The sequence below is a fragment of the Crinia signifera genome, chromosome 4, assembly GCF_055691185.1.
Source record: "Crinia signifera chromosome 4, ASM5569118v1, whole genome shotgun sequence".
Classification (NCBI taxonomy): domain Eukaryota; kingdom Metazoa; phylum Chordata; class Amphibia; order Anura; family Myobatrachidae; genus Crinia; species Crinia signifera.
The window spans coordinates 119991412-120007676 of NC_139220.1; the positions used below are offsets into that span (position 1 = coordinate 119991412).

The 16265-nt window shown below is 40.5% G+C and overlaps 1 protein-coding gene across 1 annotated transcript in view; it reads right to left on the minus strand.

Annotated features, from left to right (window-relative positions):
• Nucleotides 1-15034: 15034 nt before the first annotated feature.
• Nucleotides 15035-16265, minus strand: part of LOC146072967 (transient receptor potential cation channel subfamily A member 1-like) — a 34708-nt gene continuing 33477 nt past the window's right edge. Inside the window, exon 7 of the mRNA XM_083180139.1 lies at nt 15035-15269. Within this exon, the coding sequence (XP_083036265.1) occupies nt 15035-15269 (235 nt within the window). The remainder of the gene's footprint in view (nt 15270-16265) is intronic.

Consider the following 16265-nt stretch of genomic DNA (forward strand, 5'->3'; position numbering starts at 1 on the left):
TTTGTGAATAAATAAATATACTTACATGTAAAGGCGACTAGCATTTTATTTAGACCATTTGTGATTCACTGTTCCATAATAATTGGCTACAGAAATAATGAACAGTGGAATTAATGGTTTAATAAAATGTGTGTCAGGAAAATGTCCTTCAAATAAAGACGTCAATCTATAATGAATGGAATGTGTTTGTAGTATAGTAAGCAGATATCAGTAACTGGGGAATATAATCCATATACTGCAGGGTTGCCTACCTGACCCTCTCCATCAGGGAGAAAATGCTCTGTTCCTGGGCTTCCATGGTAATGTATGATTACCAGCACCTGTGGAGAGCTAGTGAATGGATAAGAAAAGTGTTTCACCACAGGTGATGGCAATCATACATTACCAGGGAAGTCGAGGAATTTTCTCCCTGAAGGAGAGGGTCAGGTAGGCAACACTGATATACTGTGTGCATTGTAGCATCAGTAACCTATAGGTTATTTTTTGGCAGCCAGAGAAAGTTGCTTAATAAGTGTGAAGTTTGTTCCCTTGTTAGACTCAATGGTTTCTACCAGTCCCTAAATAAATTCTGAAGTAATTACACCTTCTCTTGCTTGCAGATACCCCCAGTCCCCAGATGTTTTCCCTGTTAGATTTGAAGCCCTCCTCCAGATCCAAGGGAAGGGTTAACCTGGTCACACACTGGGGATACGCCATATCCTTCAAGGGATCTGAGTCATTTCAATCATTCTCACTGTAGCTGCATCATACCGTATCTGCTGTCAGATGCACTGCATCTAAATCAGCAGTGGAATAAAATGTGTGCATAAGGTAATGTACCAAATCAGGAAGGTTTGGCTGTGGTAATTCCAACCAGAAGGTACAGTATTAAGCATAATTAAGTGTTAGGGGACATATGCTCTCATTTTTTTTAAATCAATTTGATATGTTGTGTAGTTCTGTGTAATCATGTGTTTATCTTTCAATTAAATCAAAATACATATACATTTAACAGCTTTTATTGCATAATAAGGATGAAATGTGTTATTCAGCTGCAGTGTTGTATAAACTATGTCATTATGACTACATGGTGAAAATGAAAGAAGAAATCTGGTTGCTACTAGCAACATCACTTTGTGCTTGTAATAGTGAATAGAGGGGCAGGTTCAGGGGTGAGGCTAACTTGATTTGGTTGCAATTGATTTAGATCTGCACATGTGCAAATCTGGACATGTGATATTGAACGCAATGTGGCTTCACATTCCAGCTGATTGACAATGGGCAGCAATGTGGGGGAGAGGAGCAAAGGCATTGGGGAGTGTCAGCCCATTGCTAATGCCAGTGGCTGTGACTTAGGTTGAAGAATCAATGATCTCGGAGGTTTAGGGCATGACTGGTGGCCCTCAGCCAATTGTCATCTGACACCACATCTTTGGGCACATGCATGAGAAGCCAATGACAGTAACTTAAATCCGTCTCTACTGAAGATGCAGCACTGTAATGTATGAAGCTGTGAAAAGAGTAGAGAAGTTATTTATGGCAACCAATCAGCTTCTATCTATAAATAACTTGAAAAGTGTTACTTCGGTTGCCATGGGCAACTTCACTGTTTACGCTGCTTCATACATTTTCCACTTTATCGTAAGTAAATAGGTAAGAAATATACACTGTACATATGTTCACTAGAATCAATCACACAAATTACATTTCATTTAGCAATGTTGTTAGGTGAAAACTAAGGGGCCTGATTTAGAGACGGACACAGTGTTGATGATTCAACGTGTGAAAAAAGTCCTGAAAACCCTTCAAAACACACAAACCCAAGTGGATAAATCATTGGGGTGAGATGGGATACATGCAATGGTACTATAAGAGTTTAAAGGGGTGCTGGCAGTATCATTATCAGAATGAATCAACCAGTCACTAGCTACAGAAGTAATTCCAGAGGACTGGAAAAGAACAAACAAAGGGCCTAATTCAGGCCTGTTAGCAAGACTTAAATTTTTGCAGATCGACAAAACCATGCTGCATTGCAGGTAGGGCAGATGTAACACGTGCAGAGTATTAATGGCATTATATTGGAAACGACTAGGAGTCAATATTTCGGATGACAAAGGCAGGTAGGCAATGTAACAAAGCAATGAGGAATGCAAGTCAGATGCTTGATTGCATAGGGAGAGCAGCAGAAATATGCCCTAAGCTTCAAAAGTGATAAAATGAAGAGTGATAAACAACCAACCAATCAGCTCCCGCCTGACGTTTTTCAAACACAGTCATTCCATGACATGATAGGCAGGAGCTGGTTGGTTGGTTTTTTATCACTCTTCATTTTATCACTTTTGAAGCTTGGTGCTTCTGGCCCCTAGAGTACTGTGCCCAGTTCTGGAGGCCATATCTCCAGAAGGATATAAATACATTAAAGACAATACAAAGAAGGGCAACTAAAATGGGCATGGCCTACATCACAGAACTTACTCAGAAAGACTAAAAGATCTCTAGTTTGTAGCAGAGAACAGAAAGGGGGACATGAGAAACTTTTAAATATACCAAGGATTTTAACAAGGTCCAGGATGGAAACCTTCTTTAAATCAGGCATATCCAACGTTGGCCCTCCAGATGTTGAGAAACTACACATCCCAGCATGCTTTGCCACAGTTTTGCTATTAGAGAATGCTAAAATTATTGCAAAGCATGCTGGGATGTGTAGTTTCACAACATCTGGAGGGCCAATGTTGGACATGCCTGCTTTAAATGAAGAGAAAGTATTGGAACACAAGGACATGCACTGAAACTGATGGCATGGGAAATCTGAGGAAAAATTTCCTATTGCCCCTTGTGTAGGGGGATTTATACTTGAGAAGGGGTTTGCAATCCTTGGGCATTTCAAGATGGAGATTGGCAGGTTTAGAATGTGGGTATGTTATGGAAGTGTCATTAGTATGTATGGGAATACTGTTCCATTTCTAAACATATATCATACTTTCCTACCTGACCCTCTCCATGAGGGATAAAATACTCTGTTCTTGGACTTCCCTGGTAATGTATGATTGCCAACACCTGTGGTGAAACACCTTTCTTAACAATTAACTAGCTCACCACAGGTGCTGGCAATCATACATTACCAGGGAAGTCCAGGGACAGAGCATTTTCTCCCTCATGTATGACACAAGTACTTGTTTCAGAACTATAATTAGTTGGAATTGAGGAAAATAGCTAGTGTACTCTAGGCTACAGCAAATGTTAATGGTGCGACAGATGTTGCGTCTATGCCAGGAAGGCCGATGGCCTCATAGGCCAGTAAAGCCTAAAAGCCTTGCCAAGCAAGGAACACAGAGTTAGGGGCTGGGTAAGCAGCTCCACCTTCCAGGACTCTGCTCAGCGGCCCGGCACGCTGAGACAGAGACTTGAAAGTTGAGACCATGCCGCCTTGTCATGCACACATAACCGCTAGAATTCCAGGGCTGAAAACATGCTGCCAGCCTCTCAGATCCTGTATCTGGTCTGCATGACCAACTCACTTGTCGGAAGTCAATGTTCCTCATTTTTCCATCATTGCTGTATATTCAGTTGATAAAGACACTGCAATATCTCCAGTGGGCGTCTCTATCATTTGTGGATGGCTGTTTGGCAAGTCAATCGCCTGAAATATTGCAGCTTTGTAGGTTTATGTGTTTAAATTGGAATCAGGTTCATTGTCAGATTCCAGAGCTAGATGGAATCTGCGGGAGGGGTATTGTAAGTTCACTCTCCCATGTCTATGCCTCCATAGATGAAAAATCCTTAGTAGTAGGTATCATGAAAGTACTGTAATATCCGATCATCCTAGTGAAGTAAGCAAGTCTCAAACCATGTCATAGAATGAATGCACTAGCAATTATGAATCTGGACTTTAATATGAGACAACAATATATCAGTAATGCTTTCCTGGGACTAAAACGGCAATCCAGACATGCTTCCAGTCCACCTCATGGTATAATTTACAGCTTCTCCAGAATAAAACCCCAGTCATTATTTAGCTGCCTTGCCCACGCTGCTCTCTTACCTGTGTTCGTTTCCTCTTCCTCTTATTCCTCCTTCTCGTACTCTCTCGCTAGATGGCTGGATCTGTCCATGGATGGGTTGATGGCTTGAAACTAGGAACGAGCTGTTTAATGTTTACTGTTTAATTTTTATTTTGTTTTCCTCTTTTCTCTTTCTTTGTTTTTTCTTTTGATCTACAGTATGTTCTATATTATTGACTGTTTTTTGGTAACTCCCCTTTTTAATAGTCAATACTATCTATATTTTTATATGCGGTATTGATGATTATATATTAATGTCTAGACCACCACTGCATTATCACTGGAGTTACCATGTTATGATTCTGTTTCTACTAATGTATATTTTTGGAAAATTTAAAAATTGTGGATTGCTGCTCATTTGATACCTTTTATGCTTTTTCCCCCACTGTTTATACCAAATGTGATTTGTGAGGATCAATCAAATATATTTTGAAAAGGAAGCCTCTAACGGCTCCATGTAAAATATTTTTGTTCTGAATAACGATATCATACATTAGGTGGGGAAGCAGTACTTAGGGTAACTAGAAATGGTCAACCTGTATTACTGTAGGTCGACAGGTACAATAGGTTCAGTTTTAAGGCCAAGTCTTGTACTGTACTGTAAGTTTGGTAATATTTGACCACCTTCAACAGAAACGTATACCCTCACTTAACACACTTTGGTTGAGAATCGCTGCAGTCTACACCTCATTCTCATTTACTTGCCCTCATTTACCCCACAGGCCTCACTTCTGCCTCTTCACCTTTAAGAGCATTTATTAAGTAAAAAAAAAAAAAGTATATATTTAACAAATAATTTCAGCTTGATTTTAAAGAAAATGTTGTTGTTTTTTTACAAATTTGTGCTTAAGGGGAAACAAGATGGCAGAAGGCTTGTGACTCATGAATAATCATCCTTCAGCACTCAGAGGAAAAACCCCTGTGGAAAAAAACGCCGGGGACCCATGGCTAAAGGACATTTTAGATATGAAGGAGTAATTTTACTATTGAAGATGGTATATTACCATTGATGCGGTCATTTGGTCAACAGTCATTAGGTCGACATGGGTCTAGGTCGACATGGGAAAAGGTCGAAAGGTCATTAGTTCGACAATGTCTAGGTCAACAGTCAAAAGGTCGACATGGGATTTTTCACTGTTTTTTGAACCGACATGTGCTGACAGGTGGTATTTCATGCCCTAACATTCATTAGGGCATGGCGGGAGAATAAAATAGTGTGCCGAGCATGGCGAGGCACCATGCCCGACGCATTGCGAGCGCAGCAAGGGGATGCGGCGCACTTTAAACTGTGTCCATGTCGACTGTGTTGACATTCAGGTCAAAAATACAGTGAAAAACCCCATGTCGACCTTTTTGACTGTCGACCTAGACATTGTCAAACTAACGACCTGTTGAACTAATGACCTTTCGACCTATAACCATGTCTACCTTTTCACATGTCAACCTACACCCATGTTAACCTTTTCCCATGTCGACCTAATGGTGTCGACCATCATGCTGTAGACCAAATGATTCCAACCCATATTGCCCATAGCAACCAATCAGATTATATTTATAATCTGATTGGTTGCTATGGGCAATATACCATCTTCAATAAACCTCTCATCTTAACAAATTTACCCCCAGAGAGAGAAAGGATCAATGATGGACTCCATGGCTAGCAATCGAATGAATGGTACATATTACTAGTTTCACCTATAATGGGCTGTCCATTAAATTACTTACCTGATAGCAATATCAATCTATTATTGTTATTTGTCCAAATATCTAATTCCCAACATTTAATATCTCATTATTAAAAAACTATTATTCATAATAATTCCCTATTATTAAGCAGAGTAAAGTATTTATACATAGATTAAAAATCTGTGCTATGGGTGAAAACTGGTTTAAAGACAGAAGCTGAAGTCATGTCACTGACAATTTTGCTTGGGTTTAAAACAATCGCCTCATCTTGGGATCATACTGTATGTCCTATGAGTAAAAGCCTCCAGCACCATGGAGAGCAGCATGCAGCGCAGCAACTGCATTTTCAAGCTATAGCAGCAACACCATTAGATGTATAGAACAACACATTCTATAACATTTCATTTAATGTAAATACAACCTCCTAAAATGCAATCTGAGAAATTCTCACACTGTCAGCAGCAATATCAGGTAAGTGGTCTGATCCCAAGGCTGTGGTTCCAGAATGACTCCATAACCCAATAAAAACTGTTTTATTAGGAACATAGGTGCAGCACATTTTATTAGGGGGTGCACTGTCAAAGGGGTGTGTCTAACCCCACCCATTGGGTGTGTCTAACTCCACCAATCAGGCGTGTCTTCCATCATCTATTGGCTCTCACTACAATATAAAACATCTCCCAGCCACAACATAATCTTCTGCCTAGTTCAGTTTTAATCTTCTATTTACGCTGTGTAACAGTACATGTAAATAATATCAGAAACATATATAGAGGACACAGCTATGTAGTGGTTTGACAATGGTCTAGTACAGTTAACAATGCAAAACACACATAATTGAATGATGGGTGCTTCTTTTAACAGAATACAGTTCTAAAAAGCAAAAGTCTTTGGTAAATGGTATTGGTAGCGGCAGGGAGGTGATCATAAGGGTGTGCGCACACCTATGATTAGGAACATGTTTGTAAATGCAACTGCACTGCCAGGACAATGATGCTGTAAGACTGGGGTGGCCAAAACATACTTGAGATCTACAGTACCAATAGTCCTCGTTTTGCAAAGATGCATACATTCCTACTATAGATCCACAGGTTGCCCGAAATACATGATCTTTTGTTAGATCTTCAGGACAGGTTTGGCCAAATCTGCTGTAAGATATCAAGCTGCTTGGCCTGGGTCCTGAAATTATAAAATAGTGATAGCTAATATATATACTTTAATATTCCAATGGACTATAATTCAGTAGATGGTCAGCAGTTTCTCCAGGTTTATTTAACATTGACCTGAATAAGGGGTAGCCAACTCCAGTTCTCAAGAGCTACCGACAGTTCACGTTTTCCAGCTCAACTCACAAGTACACAGGTGGAGCTAATTACTTCACTTGTTTCTGAGAGGAGACCTGGAAAACGTTAATGGTTGGTAGCTCTCAGAATGAGCATTTTCTAAAATCAGAGAACAACTGCATGTTGCCTCACCCTGCACACTGTGTAAGTTACACCTTACCTGTTAGCATTACAAATTAAGTTATTCCTGCATTCAGGTTCCCCACAGGCTCACTTTCCTAAGCCCTGTAACCTGCTTTACAATATGCCATCTACACGGCGTTGTCCTACACTGCCGCCTACCTCATCTCCTCCCTATACAAACACTGGGGAACAGTTTTGCCGAGAAGCTGGCCGGGCCCTGCTAATATTTTGGGGACATAGCCTAATAGTGGGATTCATGGCCACGCCCCATAAGGAATAATTTAGATAAAAAAAGATTTAGTGCAGCCGTGGAGCAATAGAGCCGTGAAGCCTCTCAGCCAGGGCAATTCAGGCTCAGCAGCAGTTTCTCTGCAGAGCAGCACACTCCAGCCTGTGCGGAGTTGCTGCTGCCAGGGAGGGAGGGGGAGTGGGTGCAGCAGGCCAGGGCCCTCACCGGGCCCCTCCATTGGACCCAGGCAATTTGTACCTGTTCTATTTCACTCGCAAAGGCACAATCACTCTCTTATGGACAAAACCATGTGCACTGCAGGTGGGGCTGATGTAACATTTGCAGAGAGAGTTTGGGTTTGTACTTCAAACTGATATCTATATTGCAGTGTAACAATAAAGCAGTCAGTATATACCCTGCAGTAGTTGGGATGCCAGCATCGGTATAGTGAATGCCGGCATCCTGATAGCTGGTATGCTAAACACCTGTTACTGCCACAACCACACATAAGTTTAGATAATTATATCTGATTTGGCTTTCATGTCTGTACAAGTTGACAATGTTACATTCTTTGACATTATTCAGTATAACAATAAAAACATAGTTATCGGTTAAATATACATCAACTGCATGAACAATGTAATGTATCTGATCAGAAGAGGAATTAAAAATAGCACTATATAGAATGCCATCAATATAAAGTAGGTTTAATATACATAAAACATTGAAAGGAGCACTAAAAACTACAAATAAAGAATAGACAGTATTTTCAAAACGGATGAGATTGCTGTTAGGATGGGATTGAAGTTATAAATTATATTGTGAAGGTGAGTAACATGATTTAATGTGATACATATTTTAGTGATTTAGTGATGCACATTGGCTATAGATGTTACTGAGTCCCTGGCATTTGGTTAAAGTCCATTAGAACTGTATGCTACTGTATGTACATACTGTATTAGCATTAAGGATCTTTATTTAAGAAAAATGTCCAAAGCAAGTCAAGCCCATACCAACATAAATACAGATGAAAGCACAAAATGAGAGTTTACATACAATGGGCCTGATTCTGGTTGACTCGGTAAGCTGCGAAGGTCGCAGTTTACCGAGCCCCAGAGTGCCCCCCCCCCCCCGGCGTATACCCTCACAACCAGCCATGCGAGGGGATGTGTCACAAAGACACATCCCCTCGCATGTGACCGATGGTCAGTGACCATTGAATGATTTCTCCAGGGCTGGCATTTACATGGAACGCCCAGTGTTTGCAAGGGAAAGGTCATGAAACGCTGGGCGTTTCCATGTCGGATCGCCGCCATTGCCTCTGTTCACCCCCCACTGTGCAAGCGCCATGCTGACAGTGCAAGTCGGCGAGGGTGCTCACACAGAAGCCCTGCACATGCACAGAATTATGCACATGCGCAAGGCACAACCATCGCCCTCCATGCGAATGCATGGGGAACTAAATGGAACCTGAATAATGGCCAATGTCAGATTGTGTCATGAAGGGCCCACCGTAGGAATGCAGCGGATGGAGCCATGCTTAGGGATGCGAGCAGTATCCAGAGGGGGTGTAACCAGTCACCACACAGGTCTGGCTAACCATTGTATGGTCTGGGCACCTTGATACATACAGAAAATACTGCTAGTGCATGCACAATAGTGCACCAGATTAATGCAGCGGGGAATAGATGCTGTGTGAAACAAGAGGACACATTTTGATTCCAATTCAGTGAATTCAAGATTGTTGATGACTTGTTAATATGGTGTCATATGTATGATTTATTGTGCTTATAGAGTTTGTGTTCCATATTGTCCAGACTAGGACATTTCTAGGTACAATGTACAACTGCATTTCCATGCTGAGATTCTTTTTTAGTACCCCCTGCTTCAGTTGTATGGGAAAAATACTGTTCTATTATTATTACACATTACATTTTTTTATTTACGGTCTATTAAGAGTTTCATTAATGCAACACATTTTATAAAAGACAGTTTCAAAACTATTTATTTTCATAAAAGCTGAGCGGGCAAAGCTCTTTATGAATTAAACTAAGTGAAGTGATATTGTTATTAATTATAGACAAAAGCATTGCAAGTTTATAAGGTATCGAGAATGACCTTTAGGAGACCAGAGTAAAACGAGTGTGTATTGCTTGAGCATGAGAAGTAAATGATGCTACGTAGTAAGTGATGAGTAATGATGAATGAGGTCTAGTGACAAGGGATGAGTACCGTGCACTTCATGAAGGATGAGTTTTGAGCGGCAGCAAGAATAATGAGTATTGTTCATTTAAAAAAAAAAGAATGATGAGTATTACAAACAAGGTAAAAGCAGGATAAGTGATATACAATAAATATAAACTACATTAAAACCTCTCAACAAAGCTGGAATTTCAACTACAAGTATTGCACTATACATTTTGGTGGCATGGGCACTTCAGTTTAATGAAACAATTCTTGAAACACTTTCCTGGGACATTTTGTGTTGTGGGTGTCAAAATAGAATCAGCTATTTGCTAAGAATAGTTATGCCGTACAATTGAAGTTGGACACTTGTACAGAATTTGAGCTCAGAGGTCACGCTAGTCCCTATATTAGATCCAATTTAAATTATGGTAGTTCTTTTAAAAGCTTATTTGTATTTGACTAAAGATGAATACTTCAAGTCAGATTACAAAAACTGTATCCATCACTGTGACCTGAGATCAAAGTTCCGTGGCAAGCTTTTACATTAGGACTCCTCTGTATACTATTCAATGACAGTGTTATCGACAAGCAACTATTAGACATGTAATTCCGGGTCAGGGCTGGTTGCAACCAGGTGAAAACAAAATAACTGCAGGGCTGGCAATAAACAAGAAACTAGATAAAAATGGGCAAATTCGATGAGAAAAATTTGCCGTGTTTTATGGCAAGTTTGTGCTATTTTCGCGTTGAAAGGAGCATTTTGCTCTCCAAAAGTGAACCACCCTATTCAATGTGATATTTTCGCCGTCTTTCTAAGTGATTTTCGCCGTGTCTCTCCGTGTAGCAATTCTCCATCTTTTCACAGAGAACTGGAATGTGAACTTTTAAACTAAAAGGTTTTTTGTTTTTTTTTTTTGTGTCAAAAAATCAGGATTTTTTTTTCTGTGAAGGGCATGTTATTTTTAATTCATGTGCTTATAGCACATGAATATATATTTAATTTAAAAAATATATATTTTTTTAATTTTTCTTTTTTACACAGAGCAGCCAGCAGGGGGCCGGAGCTCTCGAGCCACTCATTAGATATTCATATATTCACTGCACCCGATCATTACATATGCACGATCGGGTGCAGAGAATACTGTGTCCCCCGCTGGCTATAGGGGGGGGGGCAGCTTGTGCTACCTGGGTCCCGGGGAGCCCTCCTCCCCTCCACATATGTTCTGGGGCAGCCAGGGAGACTTTAATCTCCCTGGTTGCCACCGTCCCCCGGCTCCCTGCCGCGGACGCTCGTCCGCTGCAGGGGTTAAAACTCGCCGCAAGTGGCGGCGAGTCTTAACCACATTGAATAGTGGTAACAGGAGTGGCAGCGAGCCCTCCGGAACATGGCGAGTGCATGGCGAGAGAAAAAATCTCTCGCCATGCACGGCGAATTTTTCTCATTGAATATGGTCCTAAGTCATGTAACAAGATCCAAAACAGAAACAGAGTCCGTAATAGGAGCCAGGAGCCCAGATCCATCTTCTATCACCGGTAAAACAACCTAGCAGCTATTTAATAGTCCTATTGTGTGCTTGGACATAGGTGTGTATCTCTGCTTGTATTCATTGTTGGCTATATCTATGTGGATGTACTGCACTTCTACATACTGTATGCTTATGAAAGTAGACACTGTCACTGTTGGCGTACATGTGCACCAGCCCTATTCTTGGTGCATGGGATCCATAGAAATTAGGCAGTAAGCACAACTCTGTATAACCCATAATCCTGTCTACATGCCCATGGAACACTTATACTTTCACACAGATTCAGGTTGCTCAGAGGTGAGTATGCAAGCTCCGACACAGGCAGATTGTGATAAATATGCCTCCAAACCCCTTAGTTTATTAATAAGGTTCTCATTAACGACATTCTCATGTTGGGATATACGAGGTTTTACAGACCTGATCGCTGTTGTGTGAAAGCGATCGATTATGGAATGACTGCGCATGCGTACAGAATATAGAGCACATTGCGTATAAATGCAATGCGTCCAGTGCTTGACTGACAGGAAGTCAGCGTTTTTGGATGAAGTATCAGAGAAAACGCAGATGTGCCCGGGTAGATTAAAGCAAGGTGTGTGCCGAAAACTCCGGCCTTGATCAGCCTGTCTTTATCTCAGAGTTGTGGAAGGGTCAGTGTTACAGTACTGTATGCACACTTATTTCAGTGGGGAGTGAGTTGCACATGTATTTCGCAGACTTGCACGGAGCAGTCTTGACGGTGGCTATCTGACTGCAGTCCTCTGCAAATTCACAGCAGCGATCAGGTCTGAATCAGGCCAATAGTCTCTTAATAGGGAATATACTGATGTTTCCTAAGGGTAGTATTTGATGTACAATTGGTAGTTCTCTCCATCCTTATTTGTTCAGCAACCCGTCTCACCAGGTGAATGGACTGTTGCAGATCATAAGCTGAAAAACACAGGTGATACTATTATCGGTATGTTTTGTAAGGAGCATGGCAGGGGGTGACTGGAAAATGGCACCATTGCTGCCCCGCCAACACAACACAATGCCAAGATTATAGGCATTCTGTGGGAGGGGGCAGAGCAATAATGCCTCGATTCACAGCAAATTGCATCATCTGAACCCCCCCCCCCCCCTGATTGTAGGAAGTTGTGTGCGGCTGTCTGAAGGTGCAAGGAGGTGGGAAGGAGACGTGCCTACTCTTCTAGGGTGCCAGGAGGTCTGCCCAATTTTGGGGAGCATCCCGGTTATGCTAGAAGAGCAGGTAGGTATGAGCAGACCATGTATGCACAGTAATGGGAAGATGTGCCCTGGATGCGTGAAGATGTAGAAAAGTGATAGTGATCTCTTCACTTCTTACATACATAGGGGTAGGCATCTGTCTGCGTAGGTGTATTTTATACCATTTGGGCAAATCATAGTTTCTTATAGCCACGAGTAGCAACAATAAGACATTATAATTATCAAGTCTAATGCCTATGTCCCAAAATATCCTGCTTATGTGTACTGCTAATAGATAGCACATTCTCACTGCCATATCTCTGAAAACCTTTACTACTGGCGTGTTTGGACTGTGACAAAAATAAAGCAAATGGGAATTTTGTTTGCTTTGGGAGGGCAGGTTACAACCCATATCATGTATTAATGTTAAACTATTTCAACTTTCATACATGATATAATAATAATAATAATAATAATAATAATAATAATAATATCGATATTAATATTAATATTGCTAAATTAAAACTGTGGCGTCTTACCTCTTAGCAATTCATTAATTTCATCACTGAAAATTCCACATGCAATCCAGTCATCAACGTTCTCGATGTGGTCAAAAGCAGTAAAACCGGCATTATCCTGATGCTTTAAATGAGCTCCTAAGCAAAGCACATAACCATGCACATTAGCATTGTGGACAAACTTTACGTTCATTTGTGTATGTTTAACATTGATAATTATCTTTCTCTGATTGAATATTTAGCAGGAGGAACCAGACTGTGGCATATGTACTGTATTATACAATCTGTGTTTAATGAGTGTTCTAGTATTCACATGTACCTAAATGTGCCAAGTAATCTCTAATCTATGGAGGCTACTTTAAACATTATGTTCTAGCTACTGAAATAGCATTTTATAACAAGCTACCAGTCCCTCTGCATACAATTTGAATACTATTTTAGGAAAGGCCTTGATTTTGTTTCCCTAATAGATAATACAAACAGCAAGTCACACACAAATCTGTGGTACTATAAATAGAAATTCCTAAGTAATAATGTATCTCATTAAAAACTATTTATTGCATATACCTAAGTACACATTATTACTTTAATAAAAACAACTTACTTTAATTTAGCTGCTTCAGTTTATTCTGCACCTTTCTCTATTATGCAAATTAAATTGTATTATAAAAAGAATAAAACTCCAGGAACATAAAGGGCCTAATTCAGGGGCGGCTGTATTTGCTGCTGCAATATTTTGATGTAGCGGTGGCAATTATATGCTAAAATGGGCAGAAGCTAACCTGAGCATGGGGTTGCTCACTGCTATCATATCAGATGGTTGTGAAGTAAAAAAAAAAAATCAATTGGTGTGCATACAGTAGCCGATGTGCAGTTGCACCTAAATGAGCCTCAAATTGCTGCAGCTAAATATTTAGCTCTCTCCCTATGGCAGTACCTCTTTGCAACATGCACTGTATTGCACTGTATTACAGATTTAAGAAGTTGTTCTTGAATTTGCTATGTTGTACAATAATTTAAGGCGGGATGTTTCATGTATCACATGTAGAATGTGATGCATCCTGCCACGCTTACCGGCATTTGTTAATATGATCACCACATAGTCATGCACATTTTCATAATGTATAGCAGTCTCATTCAGAGTTTAAAATACTGCACGGGTCTGATTCAGATATATACACAATGCAACTGCAGACAGGCATTCTCCGTGGTTGAACAGTGCACATGCCAAAGTTTTTTTGCAATGTTCACTGACAGTTGGAAGATGTATAGTTCAAAATATAGCGCACTCACAAGACATGCAGCAGTTGGTGAACTGTGTTTTTGTCACAACACAGAGAGTAAGACAGAGAAAAAGTGGTTTGTTCACCAAACAGCGCTACCTTGAGATATTCCCATATAAAGCACCAATAAGTGATAAGTCAATCTTTATACATCAACTTTTTGTGAGCTTATTTACACATTAAAAATCAAATTGTTTTTACTGTACTACACCATGATGTGTTTTTGTTGAGTCCCAACTATTGGGGGACAAAAGGGTACTTTTGTTTCATTTTAGAGTGAATCTCTGGTTGACAAATTGGACATACCATCTGTCTACAATAAGTTATGTATACAGATTGACTTATCACTTATTGGTGCTTTATATGGGCATATCTCAAGGTAGCGCTGTTTGGTGAACAAACCACTTTTTCCATGTTCACTGACAGGAAAGGACTGTTTGGGGCAGTGGCGGCAAAGCGCGTTTCTGCCTACCGTTGCAATCATGAATGCAGAGAAACATAGTGCCTGCATTATTGCTGCTGCGGCAAGTCTTTGTGACCACAGACTCACTCAGGAAGTCCATGGTCCTAGTTATTGCACAAATGCTGTATACTGTATGTATACAGAGTACTTTGTGATGACTCCTATGGGTGTCTACAATCTTTTCTGTCTGGCTGCTTCACTTACGATGATTCGAAAGTCTATAGACTGAAAAAATGCAGCTGCGTAGGCATGTGCATACAAGCACGAATCAGACCCATAGGACCAGATGTATCATGCTTCAAAAAGTGATAAAATGGAGAGTGATAAACAGCCAGCCAATTAGCTCTTAACTGGCATGTTACAGCTTGGGTTTAAAAAATGGCAGGTAGGAGCTGACTGGATGGTTGTTTATCACTCTCCATTTGATCAATTTTTAAAGCTTGGTACATCGGGGTATATAGTATATTGTAAATGTAGCATTTTCATACACTGTGTATAGCATACCATAGTCTATCAAAAGTCTTGCTCCATGAAAGTTTGATGCATGGACGGCATTAAACAGCGGTGTGATGCAGTCATTGTTTACCGTGTCCACTTCAGCACCACTTGACAGCAGCAATTTCATAATGTCATAATTTTCAATGTGGCGAGCAGCTAAATGCAAAGCACTGTTAATGAACAGATATGATGTTACTTCTTTAGTCCATAATATTCCACGGTCTGTCCATAAATTGTACATCATATGCTCTATTATAATCACACAGCAAATATTATAGCAAAAAAGTGGAAATGATGTAAAGGTAACCTTGTCTCATTTTTTGGGGGGGGGACTGTCCAGCTGTCCCACCTGTGGGCAGCAATGTCCTGCAGAGAAGCCGTGAATAGATGCTGTGCACATGCACACAGCATTTATTCATAAGAGATAGAGGGGTTGGGGGCACACCAACAGCTCAATGAGAAGGCCACAGTGATGAAAATAGAAGACATGGCTCATGATCATTTATTTATTTATTATTTATTTATTAACAGTTTCTTATATAGCGCATACATATTCCGCAGCGCTTTACAGAGCATAGTTATTAGCAAAAACACATAACGAATTACAGCACAAGACAGTTTAGGACACGTACATGGTTAATATGGATAGTTGCATCAGTGGACAGGACACTGAAGCAAGCATCAGGGTGGCAGAGGTTTATATATTATAAGAAAGGCACATGAGGAGAGAGGGCCCTGCTCGTGAGAGCTTACATTCTAAAAAGGGAGGGTTAGACAGACAGGGGTGACACAGAAGGGAAAGAGGTGACCATAAACAGGTTAGGATGAGAGATGGTCGGGTTTTATGCTGGAGGGTGGGAAGAGGTCAGCTTAGTTCTTGATATTTTAAGTCTAAAAAAGAGCTGGGTCATCCAAGAGTAGACAGCAGAGAGACAGTTGGAGATATGAGTGAGGAAAGAGGGAGAGCGATTAGGAAAGGATCGGTAGATTTCAATGTTATCAGCATAGATGTGATAGTGGAAGTCGAGTGAGCAAATAAGCTCACCCAGAGAGGACGTATAGTGATAGAGAAGAAGAGGGCCAAGAATAAAATTTTGGGGGACACCTAAATTCAATGGAAGAGCAGGACAGGTGAGGTCATTAGAGGTACAGCTTGGCATTTTCAA